General features: G+C 30.4%; 1 protein-coding gene across 5 annotated transcripts; it reads left to right on the top strand.

Annotated features, from left to right (window-relative positions):
* Positions 1-7,294: 7,294 nt before the first annotated feature.
* LOC18094524 (lupeol synthase) lies at positions 7,295-13,219 on the top strand. Of its 5 annotated transcripts, none has more exons than XM_024597513.2 (18): positions 7,295-7,676; positions 7,883-8,068; positions 8,908-8,997; positions 9,138-9,335; positions 9,518-9,602; positions 9,857-10,023; positions 10,106-10,294; positions 10,404-10,517; positions 10,718-10,837; positions 10,945-11,067; positions 11,169-11,267; positions 11,401-11,457; positions 11,578-11,624; positions 11,735-11,878; positions 11,981-12,158; positions 12,310-12,390; positions 12,487-12,593; positions 12,879-12,994. In XM_024597513.2, the coding sequence occupies exons 1-17, from the start codon at positions 7,476-7,478 to the stop codon at positions 12,553-12,555; spliced, it is 2,148 nt and encodes a 715-aa protein (XP_024453281.2). In that variant the 5' UTR covers positions 7,295-7,475; the 3' UTR covers positions 12,556-12,593; positions 12,879-12,994. The 5 variants fall into 5 exon arrangements, with proteins under 5 accessions (XP_024453281.2, XP_052310559.1, XP_024453266.2 ...); XM_024597498.2 differs by having other exon boundaries at positions 7,296-7,676; positions 12,510-12,593; positions 12,879-13,219; XM_052454599.1 differs by lacking the exon at positions 11,169-11,267 and having other exon boundaries at positions 12,510-12,593; positions 12,879-13,219.
* Positions 13,220-13,578: the final 359 nt, after the last annotated feature.

Here is a 13,578-nt window from a genome sequence, read left to right as displayed (position 1 = left end):
TTAAAAAAATCAAATATTTAAATAAGTTCAAGTTTACATTCATCAAATTCAAATTAAATTATCATACCTACCAATATAAATGGGGACTACCGTGTACTAAGTTCTGAAATAACTGTCTTTCAAATATTCCTCTCCACCTATCTCTCAACATGTCTGGTGCTTCCCTGGAAGCAGGGAAATCATAAACAAAGTCTAAGCTTGATGAAAATAAGTTAGATGAAAACAAGGATAAACTTGTTTATGGGCTAAATCAAGTGAATTATAAAATTTGAACTAATAAAAAAAATATATATATGACCAGAATTGTAAAAAAAATTGTAAGTGAAGTTAGGCCATCTCAATGGTGCATCCTCAAAATATGTATAGTTAATAGATGATTATTTATAATATTCCCTACCAACAATAACAAATCAATAACAATATTTGCTACGTAATTGAACTAAGTTCTTAGAATCTTTAAAACTTGTTTATTAATAAGCTTGTAATCACATCAATAATAATCAATAAATATATAACTTGTAGGCAAATAGTTTTTAATTAGACTTATAGTTTGTAAGTGATAATCAATAGGATTCCAATATTAGGCTTGCAGTTTGTAATTAATTAAAGAATCATCTAATAAATTTAAGTTTTTTAATCCCGACCTGTTAAGTTATTTTTTTATATTCAAAATATTCAGATTATTTGATTACTCCGCAAGTTTTAATTTTCTTTTTGCATATTAAAAGACCATAAAAATTTTAAAATATCATTATAAGAAACCGTTTGGGAACGCGGTGGAAACCGCGTTCCCAAAAAATTTAATTTTTTTTTGCTAAAATTTAACATGTTTTGTATGTTTTGGATCGTTTTGATGTGCTGATGTCAAAAATAAATTTTAAAAAATAAAAAATATATCATTGGCATGCATTTCGGCACGAAAAGTTATTTGAAAAGCAACCGCAACCACACTGTCAAGCTAGTTCTAAGTGTGGAATTATAAGTATGAAGTTGTAAGAATAATATCCTTAGTTTAAATCATTAACATTAAATTTAATATTTAACTTTGAAACTCAAAGTTAGATTACAATAAAATGTCTCGAAACAACATGTAACCATGCAAAATAAAGAAGATAACAAACATTTCAATCATTTAAAAACGATATATAACAATAACCTCAAAACCATTTTAAAATACTCATATGATTCCATCATAGAAATATTAAAAAAAAACTATTCTACCACAACCCACAAGATTTCACAAATCTATATAGAACATAACATCTAAAACCTAAGAAATTTAATTCGAACCAATACTATTCCATTTGTACTGGCCAAAATTAAAGTTATATCATCTTCTTCTTTTCTCTCTTTTTTTTTTTTTGTAATTGTGAGTGTCCGAACTAGCTGACGCGCACTTCCACTTATCCCCTGAGACCTTGAAGTTAACGACCATATAAGTCTCTAGTGGTCTAATGGTCTTGAAGTTTGTGAAACTTAAATTTATAACTTCTAAAAAATAAATTTAAAATCTGACCAATTAAACTACAAAACCTCAGTTTATCTGTTGAGTGGAAGCAATTCTAAGTTAAAGCAGGCCAGCGATAGGTTCCGACAGATTTTAGTGGGTGTTGTAGACTTCTCCTTGAATGACAATAATGGCATCTCCAACGGGAGAGGTAAAAGAAATAATAATAATAATAATAATTTAGCTTTTCTCCTCTGATGAGATAGTTAAATAAAGAGTTAAAATTTCCTTTTTATCAATAAAAAATCATTTCTAATCCTAAATATCTATCAAAAAACTAAAAACATTAAAATTTATTATTTCAAAATTCATTATTTAGCATCCATAACTTTTTTCAATGACTTTTCTCAAAAAAAGTAAAAGGTATTAATATTAAGTATATTAAAATATAAATAAGTTGTTAAGATATTTTTTTTTAATAGAGTATACATGCAAAAAAATTATATTTATATTATTAAAAAATTATATCAACAATTTAACTTTTTTAAATGGTTTTTGCCGATATGCTCCGACTATTTGGAAAAGATACCGTAGGTACGTGTTTTCAGTGCACTGCTGCTCCTCCCTTCCTAGCAGCATTTGTGCATTGTCCACGTCATGCCCCCCACAATTAATTGCATTAGCATGACATGGCGTATACGTGATTGAATTTTTTTTATATAAAAAAATATATTTTTAATTTTTAATAAATTATATTTTGTATTTTAAAATAATTATATCTATAAAAAAACATTACTACATCTTACCGTAATTCAATCTCAAACATACAGTTCATATCTATCAGCTTTATTGGTTTGTTTTCATGTTTTGAAAATATTTTTTAAAAAATTAATATTTTTTATTATTTTTATATCATTTTAATATAATAATATAAAAAATATTTTTTTTAAAAAAATATTATTTTAATATATTTTTAAATAAAATATACTTTAAAAACTAATCACAACATAAATATCCCAATTACACCCCCACTTTCTTGCCGCCGCCCGCCCAGCTATGAGGGTTTGCTATCCATTTTTGCTTATACCTTCCTCTTATCTCCTTCGCCGACACGGTACTCCCACAACTTATTAACAGAGACTTTCACTTCATGGCAAAGTTGTCATCTTTTCAAACATGTTTACTGCTTTTTGAACAAATAACTGGAGTAATATATATATATTGAAGGATAAAAAAACCACAAACTCTAATATAAAAAAAACTTCAACCTTGCATGATGAAACTGAAAAGAAATTTAATCCCAACCCGATTTAATATTTGAAGAATAAAAAAATATTAACTTTAAAAAATCACCAAAGTAAATTCAACAAAAAATAAAAAATAAAAAATTGAGATAACCCGGGTTATTTTAAAAATTAATAAAAAAATATATAGAAAGCAAATGAATAAGAATAACAAAGTCCAATCTCCAATTGAATAAATGTTGAGAGATGAAAACTAAAAAAACACAAGCTTAAGAAATATGAAAAAACAAAGTAAACCCGGACAAACCTCCTAAACCTGGGTTAATCTCTAAATTTTCTAACCTGTAAAATTATAGACTCGGGTCCAATCAAGAAGCTCAATTCCCAACCAATTTAATATTGAAGGATGAAATAAAAAAATCAATTTAAAAAATTTGTCAGAGCAATAAAAAAATAGCAATAAAAAATAACAATTAAATGAATAAGGATTAAATTTGATTGAAAAAAACTTAAGGAGGACGGAATTGTTAAAAAAATTAATTTAAAAAATTATATCAAATAAAACAAATAGAAATAAAAAAAATAAGGATCAAATTTAAAAAATGAGAAAATAAAAGGGGATGAAATTTAAAAGGAATTTCAATTCTATAAACTATCTCAAACAAAACAAATAGTAATAAAAAGAACATTATCAAATATAAATGAATAACAAATTGAAGAACTGCTTTGAAATTTTAAAATGATAAACATGAAAATTGATGAGGAGAGAGAAAAAAAAAAGGACCGCTAGCACCAAACTGAAGGGTGGTTGGCCAAACGCTGCTCATCATAGAGAGAATACCAAGAATATTCAAACAATCATTGAACTACCTAACATGCGCTTCTCACTTACTAGCATGTGCAACACATGCACTAACAAGTGTTTTTTTAATAATATTTAATATTTATTAAAAATATAAAAATTCTGTCGAGTCAACTTGAAACAAAGTTTTGTTTTTATTCAAGTCAAAAGTGATTTTTTACTAAGAAATTGTTTGGTAAAATCAAATAAATATATTTGCACCATAATAAAAAAATAAACCAAGCCATAAAAAAGTTGTTATACCATCTATTTAATTATAAAGCTAAATTACTCATTAACACATGCAGATAATTTTAGTAAAACTTGCTTCTCATATTTCAATAACAATACCTCAAAAAAAAAAAATACTTCCAATTTGTGAACTATAATACTTAATATCTGGATGTACGTTTCTTTTATTTTAGGAGTAACTAAGTCATTTTAATAGGTAAAAAAAGTAAAAAAATTAAGTACAATTTGAAAATAACAATATTCATGATGAAAAAGTTGAATTGCCCCACTGCCTAGTCAAGTGGGTTTATGATTGAAGAGCAATTCTATCATTATGCTATTATATTATTATAATATTATATGTTTAGGTACACAATAATTTCACGTGGACTTTTAGTTTTTCTACAAGAAATTATTCGAAAATTAGGAGTGCATATATGAATAAGGTGATTTTGAGTTATCTCTAATCCAACGGCTATTGTACTCACGATTCAACTCCTCCTCCTCCTCCTCCTCGTCTTCGTCTTTTGAAAAACATTCAACTCTTGTTAAATTGCGTATCTAAATTTTTAATAGAGTGTTATCAAGGATTTATATATTCTGCAGTCAATTTACTTGTATTTCCATAGCTGTCATCACTTGTTCTTGAAGCTGTCCTTTATTCAGTCTTAATTAATTAGTAGCTAGGTGCATGTCAATTTCAGAGTCACAATGACAACATCGCACTGATGGTGGTTTTTGTTGGGTTTCACGTCATTCGTGATCGTTGTCTTATGCTTTGTTACGGGTATCTAGAGTTATTTTTATTTTTTTTAATAAAAAAATATTTAAAAGTCGGTAATATTTCTTTTAGTAGAAATATGTTTTTTAAAACTATACGAACATTAATTAGATGTGACTTGATTAATTTAACGGGTCTAAAAACTATTAACAATTATATAACAACGGCAATAAGCAATAACATCATTTCTCCTTCATCCTCGTACAACTCCATAACATCTCTGCAGCAGCAACAGAAAATAACAGCAAAAGATAGTAGCAAGAGACAATAGCAGTAACAACACCTTCATCTTCGTCAGCAACCAATCTTAATTAACTCCTATCACGCTAACGTCCAGGATTGTAGGGACAATTACTCCAACGGCTAATATTCAGAACGGTAATCAATCATACATGGAAACCATAGTTGTGGCAGATCAAAGATAAATCAATAAGGAATCAACAACTATCTCAAAGAAACCAACGGTTACTTATCATACATGGAAACTACAGCTGTGGCAGATCAGAAACAAATCAATCTATATAAATAAGGAATCCTGTAATCATAGAAAGAAATAAAGTTACGGAAAGGCAATAGTTACTATTCTCTATATATAAAGAGCATATTGTATAAGTTAAGAAGTGTGCTCGTGTCTGTAGTTTATTGTAATAGCAGTAAATCTATCTTCTTCATGTACTGTCTATTCTTTATTTTTATCTAAAACAACTTGAATAACCAGTAAAAAATTAGCTCGATTCAAAATAAATATTATAGATGATTTTTTATATATATAAATATTGGGACGATAACATATTGGATTGATTTAAGTTAACCTGGTAATCTATAATAAGCCTAATATTGAAGGATATAATTGAAATTAAAATTGAAATTGAAATTGAAAAATTGATTAAAAAAACACAACAAAACAACTTAAGTCAACTTAGGATAACCTACTAAACTTGTGACCCAAGTCATGAGATGAAGATAATCTTATAAAAAACAAATCAAAACAAATAATGAAACTTAATTCTCAATCAACCAATTGTTGAAGAATGAATTTGAAAAAACAAAATCAATTAGCAAAAAAGAGAAAAAACTCAGGTCAGCCGAGTTAACCTGTCAAACTCATGGTCTCGGTAATGAGACTGAGATAATCTTATAAAAGTAATTTGAAAAAAATTATGAAACTCAATCCTCAATAAATTTAATGTTAAAGGATTAAATTTAAAAACATAAGAAAGAATACTATTCTAATAAATAGTATTTTACGAGGAGGGGAATAATAAAACTCCTTCCTTCTTTACTTTTTTTTGTTAGTTAATTACAAAGGTATGTGCATTTTATATATATATATATATATATATATATATATATATATATATATATTTAGTCGCCTTAATATTAAATTATGAGTTCATTTAATATGATTTTTAAATTATGATTTGCAACTTTTAATAGTAATTCAAAGCTTGTTTTTCATTGATAATTTATAATAATATTTTTTTAAAGAAGAAATACAATGTTAGGATCTATAAGTTAAATGTTAAAAATCTCAACTTTTAATAAAAGCTGAATTTCTTAGGCATAATTTTCTAAAATTTTTTGTTTTTATTTAAGTCAAAAGTGATCTTTACCAAACATGTTGGAAAATTATTTGGTAAAACCAAATAAATATATTTGCAGCATAATAAAAACATAAACCAAGACATAAAAGAAAGTTGTTTTCGAGTATTATATGTTGATTATAATGTCAAAGAAAGTTTTTGTGGAGGATTCAAAGTTAAATTTGTGTTTATAATGTTGAGTAGAGTGTTTTTATATCTTTTTTTTTAAATGAAAATAAAGTAAAAAACTAATTTTGATTGTACTCTGACAATTAAAGTTTAAAATTTAAGACGTGTTGATTGTTAATTTTTTTTTTTTAATTGAGCTTGATTCCAAACCTAGTGCATGCTCAGTTTCAAGTCTAGATATTTTATGCTCATTTTAATTTACTCAACTTCAAATATTTTTTTTTATCACATACACACATATCAATAATTTATTTTTTAAAAATATAATCATCTTAATCAACTCACCTTAAAATTATTAGCTTGTATTTTCAACCATGTTAGATTTTAATTTTATAGTGGTGAAAATATTTTATTTGATATGCAATTGATTTACTTACTTATTTTATTATTAAAATTATTTAAAAGATTTAATAATTAAGTAAATCATAATTTAATTATATTATCTTTCTAGCAATGAATTGTTTTTTTTTATATGATGATGAAAAATTCTTTTGATGAGTAGAGAAATTACTATTTCGAGTTAGTTAAAAAAATAATTCTTATTATAAATTAAAATTAAAATTAAAATAATAATTGTTTCAAACATTACAAACTTATGATAATACATATTGTTTTACACATCAGTTTATATTATTTTGTTATGTTTTATTCCTCATAAATTAAATAGAATTTATTTATATTCACATTATTTTACACATCATTGTTAAACATAATTTCATCATTATTTCTTGTTTTGTCTCATTTACTCATTTCTTTATTTAAGATAATAACTACGTACACACTACGTGTGTTTGATAAAACATTGTGTATAATGTTTTTATAGAAGTGTTTTTTAATTATAAATATATCAAAATATTTTTTTTACTTTTAATATTAGCATATACAATTATAAAAAAATAACTAAAAAAACTAATTTGGTAAAAAAATATTTTGAAAGTTACATTTTAGAAAGCAAGTTAAATAAGTAGCTCTTCTGCTGGGAGTAAACTCCACAAGTCATGAAATATCTTTATCTAATCAAACTTCGCCAAGACTAAGACTTCATTTTTCTCTTTATATACAGTGCATTTTATAATTTCTATTGCTAGCCATTACTGAAATAGAAGAGAAGTGATTTTTTGATACTCAAGAAACTGAAGGAAGAGACTGAAGCAGTGTCATGTGGAGGCTTAAGATTGCAGAGGGTGGCAATGATCCACACATAGACAGCACAAATAACTTTTTGGGGAGGCAAACATGGGAGTTTGATCCTGATGCTGGCACCCTTGAAGAGCGAGCTGAGGTTGAAGAGGCTCGCCAAAATTTCTGGAGAAACCGCAACGAGGTCAAGCCCAGCTCCGATCTCCTTTGGAAATTCCAGGTATATACACACACATACAAATTCACAGAATATGTTTTCATATATATATATATATATATATATATATATATATATATATGTTTCTATGTTTAGCTATTAATTTCCAGAAATAGGACACATGGAGAGTGTTCAAATAATCTGATGAGAAATTTTAGTACATCATTAATTACCTTTTTAGTCACTTACTTTTATTTAATAAAATGCAGTTTCTAAGGGAGAAAAAATTCAAGCAAAGAATTCCTCAAGTCAAGATTGAGGATGGCGAAGAGATTTCCTATGAAAAAGCAACAAGTGCTTTGAGGAGGAGTGTTCATTTGTTTTCAGCCTTGCAGGCTAGCGATGGCCATTGGTGTGCTGAAAATTCTGGCCCAATGTTCTATTTCCCTCCCCTGGTTATTGCTCTCAATCCCTGCCATCATTTTACCTAGCAAAAAATATTAGCCAGAAGTTTCATCACCACCTAGAATTGGCAACATAGCATTTTTCTGGTGATCATTTGGCTACAAAAGCAGCTAGAACTGTGTTTTTTCCCGTAAAGAAATCGAAGCATCTTACACAAACGAAACTATATTAGGCACTGAGATGGGATGATTGCGACTCGCATGCCATCCATAAGTAACTAATAATATTTAAACAATACTGAGCGCATACTTAATAAATGGATGTCAACAAAAATAAATAAATTAGAATACTAAATTATGAAAGAAATTGGGAGACCATTTGGCAAAGACCTTTTGACTTTTGGGCAAGTACTTTTGGATTTTTGCAACATTTTTTTTTTTTAAATCTTCAAACTTTCATGTAGCTAGTATGATTTTACTATACCTCTGCGAAGTTATTGTAATTTACCCTTGCTGAATTTAAGACAGGCTTTCAAGCGCAAGTAATCCCACTCTTGAAATCCTTCTGACAGGTTCAAATGCTTGATCGTATAGATTTCTTGCCTTGATTTAACTTGATTGAAAGAGTTGAAATCTGAAAAGATGTTATTTGAATTTTTTTCATTTCATATGATTTATAGCTTGATCTGAAGAACTGGTGATCAGAACGTAAAAAAAAAAACAAAATCTTGTATGCTTCAGGCCATGTTGCTGTTTAAATCTGCTTTCACGAGTAGCATCAGAATGAATATGGAAGCCTGTTTACTCAGTTGTCACAAATTTGCAAACTATAATTCAGATATTTTGTGCGTTCACTTTCTAACGGGAACCTTTTTTCCCCCTCAATGCAGGTTTTTTCTCTGTATATTACAGGACATCTTAATGCTATCTTCTCTGCAGAGCATAAAAAGGAAATCCTACGTTACATATACTGTCATCAGGTAGAGTATATTTGTTAATTACAGGAATGACAAAAGGAATAGCTTTATCAAACTAATTTTGATTTTTCTCTCTCTTTTTCGTCTTGGCTTTAAGGATTTACCAGTATCAGATTGCTAATGTGCTGCATCTTATCTTGTAGAATGAAGATGGTGGGTGGGGATTACACATAGAGGGTCACAGCACCATGTTCTGTACAGTCCTGAACTACATCTGTATGCGCATGCTTGGAGAAGGACGTGATGGTGGCAAAGACAAAGCATGTGAAAGAGCAAGGAAGTGGATTCTTGATCATGGTAGTGCAATTGCCATAAGCTCTTGGGGAAAGACTTGGCTTGCGGTACAACACAATTCAATTTAATTTCATACTGCTAAACTAGTTATTGGTTGCTGGTTGGTATCATTAGTAGAATGTTTTCTGTCTACTAAAAAAACGGAAGAAATCTTTATCTACATGATTCTTGTCATGTTGCTTCTATATGTTAATTTTGTTTCTAATTGTTTGATTTTCCTGTGTTGTAGATACTTGGTGTGTATGAGTGGGCTGGGTGCAATCCAATGCCCCCAGAATTTTGGTTCTTGCCATCTACATCTCCCATTCATCCAGGTTTGCATTTTGTTTTATGAAGTTGCTGAAGCATGAAACTTATATACAAACATTATGAAATCCTTCAATAATTTTAGCATATGATTGATGGAAATTGCAAATACTCGAGCTAGTGCTTAATTTATCATTACGAATTTTCTTTGAGAGTTGCCAACTTCATAGTTTCTAGAATTCTGTCCTTAACTTGAATTTAGTTGCTTGTGTAAAGCCTGCTTTTAGCTCTGCCATTCCAATCATGCATTTCATAAATGCAGGAAATTTGCTGGGCTACTGTCGGCTCACTTACTTGCCTATGGCATACTTGTACGGGAAGAGGTTTATTGGTCCCATCACACCTCTCATCTTACAAATTAGGGAAGAAATCTACAATGAACCTTATGAGAAACTCAATTGGAGGAGAGTCCGCCATTTATGTGCAAAGGTCAGTTGACTTTTAGCAGCTGATCTTCAGAAAATGATCTGAAAACATTTCATTTTCTTCAAAATCTGTTTTATTTCTTCAGGAGGATAACTATTATCCACATACTTCGATACAAATATTGTTTTGGGATGCTATTTATACTTTTGGCGAGCCCCTTCTTACTCGGTGGCCCTTCAACAAATTGAGAGAGAAGGCTCTCAACATAACAATGGATCACATCCATTATGAAGATGAGAGCAGTAGATACATTACCATAGGATGTGTCGAAAAGGTAACACATTTGCAGAGCAATGGCGAAAAAGAAAACCAGTACAGTAAAACATTTGCCTATTACACATGTTCTTTAATTTTTGGACATTTGTACCACTGAACTGGAACAGCCATTAGATATGCTGGTTTGCTGGGTTGAAGATGCCAATGGGGATTATTTTAGGAGGCACCTTGCTAGGATCAAGGATTATGTGTGGCTTGGAGAAGATGGAATAAAGATGCAGGTCGGTAAACTTCTATCATAATAATGGTACCTAAACGGTTCACGTCGTCTTTCCATTCACTGATTTATGTTATCAACAAAACCATGAAGAATTCTCACACACTCGAGTGTATGCGTATTTAGTCATAGACTTTAGATTTGCAAACCAGAAGTAAGAGATGCCGATGGAGTATGATTTTTTCCTTCTCATATTCATTTTAGAGTTTTGGTAGTCAAGTGTGGGATACCAGTCTTGCCCTTCAAGCTTTGATTGCCAGCAACCTCTCAGATGAAACAGGACCTGCACTTAAGGAGGGGCATAGCTTCATAAAGAACTCTCAGGTTTCCAAATTTCATATCCTGAAATTGTTTCTTCCTCTCACGCGTGTTTCTTGTATTTAGTTATGTTTTGGCATGCTGCTTCTCTCATCCCACATCAAATCTTGAAGGTCACTGAGAATCCTCCCGGAGACTTCAGAAGGATGTTTCGCCATATCTCTAAAGGATCGTGGACTTTCTCTGACAAAGATCATGGCTGGCAAGTGTCTGATTGCACTGCAGAAAGCATGAAGGTCTGTTCTAGTTTTCTGCTGTAAGCAATACTATAACAAGTTGAGCTTTTTCCTTGAACATTTACCATCGCAACATACTTTGTGATTCGCATGTTCTGCAGTGTTGCCTTCTTTTTTCAACAATGCCTCCGGAAATCGTAGGTGAAAAAATGGAACCTCAGAAGCTTTTTGATTCTGTTAATATTTTACTTTCTCTTCAGGTGAGGATTAGTTGCATTCAAATGGTGACCTTTGTGTACCTAAAACTCATCATCATTCCTTTGTATTTCCTTGGATTTGCTCCTTTCTAGAACACGGTATTCACGAAGTAACAATCAGCTCGATTTTATGCAGAGTAAAAATGGTGGGGTATCTGCTTGGGAGCCGGCAGGGTCTGGATTATGGTTGGAGGTAAGTTCTTCAAGTCATCGAACTAAACTCGAAATGTTAAGCTTAAATTCTGTATGTTTTCCTTCAAGACTTGACTTGGAATATGGTATTTCAACTGTGACGTCTCTGCTGTTCAATTAGTGGCTCAATCCTGTGGAGTTCCTAGAGGATCTTGTAGTTGAGCATGAGTAAGATTCTTGAACCATTTTACTTCAAATAGTTAAGCAATATTACTTATTGAGCACCTCCATTAGGAATGTCGAAAAACCTGTTGAAGACTAATAAAACAGCGATCCAGGTATGTTGAATGCACATCATCAACAATACAGGCATTAGTCCTATTTAAGAAGTTATACCCTGGCCACAGGACAAAAGAGATCCAAAATTCCATCATAAATGGTGTCAAGTTCATTGAAGAGTTGCAAAAGCCTGATGGCTCATGGTATGATCGATTTAAAAGAGCTGCTACATTCTTTTAAAGGCTGCTGTACAGTTGGCAGAAAATTGTCAGGGAAATGACTAAATATAGCAAGAATTACTACAGGTATGGAAACTGGGGAATATGCTTTATCTATGGTACATGGTTTGCTCTAGAAGGGCTAGCAGCTGCTGGAAAGACTTACTCCAATTGCCTGGCTGTTCGTAAAGGAGTTGATTTTCTACTTGGATCACAGAGAGATGATGGTGGATGGGGCGAGAGTTACCTTTCATGCCCTAAGAAGGTAATACCATTTTAAAGATTTCTAAAGAACTCATTTATGCAATAACATTTTGTGTGCGTGGACCTTCTCATTCCATCTCCCATGGTATCAATGGGATCTCCTCCTTCAACTTTCTAAAGCTAAGAAAGTATACTGGTGCATGTTGACGCAGGAATATGTACCTCTTGAGGGTAACCACTCAAATCTGGTGCAAACTGCAATGGCTATGATGGGTTTAATTCACGGTGGTCAGGTCAGTTTAATTAATTTATAATTTAAAGATTAATAGTCTATCTCTTCCTATATATATTGTAATGCACTTGTGCTTCTTTTCCCACCAAAATCCAAGATTTCAAGTTCCTTTTCTAATAGGCGGACAGAGACCCTGCACCCCTTCATCGTGCTGCCAAGTTATTGATTAATTCTCAAACAGAACTTGGTGATTTTCCCCAGCAGGTAATTGACTTATTTCTGTGCACACAAAGAGAAGAAATCATGAGAAAAGAGAGAGAGAGAGAGAGAGAGAGAGAGAGAGAGAGAGAAGAAGAAGAGAAGCTGCTTGCCGTTTAAGAAAATCCTTGAAATAATCACTCATAAAAGAAGATTTATGATGAGATTTTCGGGGAATAAGAGACAAAGAATTGTTGTTTGTCAATTATCATCCTCTTAGATTGTATGTTTTAGCTCGTTATATCCTACGTTTACCAACGACTGAATAATAATACTGCTTCTTCGTGACAGGAAATCGGGGGAGTTTTTATGAGGAATTGCATGTTACATTATTCTGCGTATAGGAGTATCTTCCCCATTTGGGCTCTAGCAGAGTATCGCCGGCATGTTGCCTCGCCAACCAAAAATATTTGAACCAAGATAGGGAAAAATTTGAAAATAGTTGATGGAAAAAAAACTGCAAAATAAGTGAATAAATAGATCTTCAAAAAAAAAAATTCAAGCAAGAAGGATCATACATTGTTCAGGGGATGTTTGTAAATTTTTTTAAAATTTTCATGTATTTGTTTTTTATAAATATTTACATAAAAAATAAAATAATAAAATATTTTATGTTCAATAATTAAGCTTAATTCATTTTCTTTAGATATTGCATACATATTAATCTATTTAAAATATCATCAAAAATTTTCAACCACAATTACTATCATCTTTCTATTATTACTTGTCCGTCATAATCTACACCACCATTTTTATCGTCATATCATTCCATTACTTCAGGTATGTTTGGGAGTGTGATTGCAGTTGTTTTTCAAAACACTTTTTACTTGAAAAAACATCAAAAAAATATTTTTTTATTTTTTAAAAATTAATTTTGATATCAGTGTATCAAAATGATTATGTGTGGCTTTAAATTATGCATTAATAAAGAATAAAGACTATTCTCTGTCTTTAATAAAGAATAGAAAATCAAGAAGACCCAACTACAATA

Source organism: Populus trichocarpa, chromosome 1 (genome assembly GCF_000002775.5).
Source record: "Populus trichocarpa isolate Nisqually-1 chromosome 1, P.trichocarpa_v4.1, whole genome shotgun sequence".
Taxonomy (NCBI): Eukaryota; Viridiplantae; Streptophyta; class Magnoliopsida; order Malpighiales; family Salicaceae; genus Populus; species Populus trichocarpa.
The sequence above is the reverse complement of the archived record's forward strand: the minus strand, read 5'-3'. Positions and strand labels throughout refer to the sequence as shown.

Excerpts from the sequence above, each read along its gene's own strand:
- LOC18094524 (XM_024597498.2), top strand. The coding sequence starts at position 7,476 with ATGTGGAGGCTTAAGATTGCAGAGGGTGGCAATGATCCACACATAGAC. Across the intron at positions 8,069-8,907 it reads TGTTCTATTTCCCTCCCCTG|GTTTTTTCTCTGTATATTAC; the intron begins GTTATTGCTCTC and ends CCCTCAATGCAG. Across the intron at positions 8,998-9,137 it reads GTTACATATACTGTCATCAG|AATGAAGATGGTGGGTGGGG; the intron begins GTAGAGTATATT and ends CTTATCTTGTAG.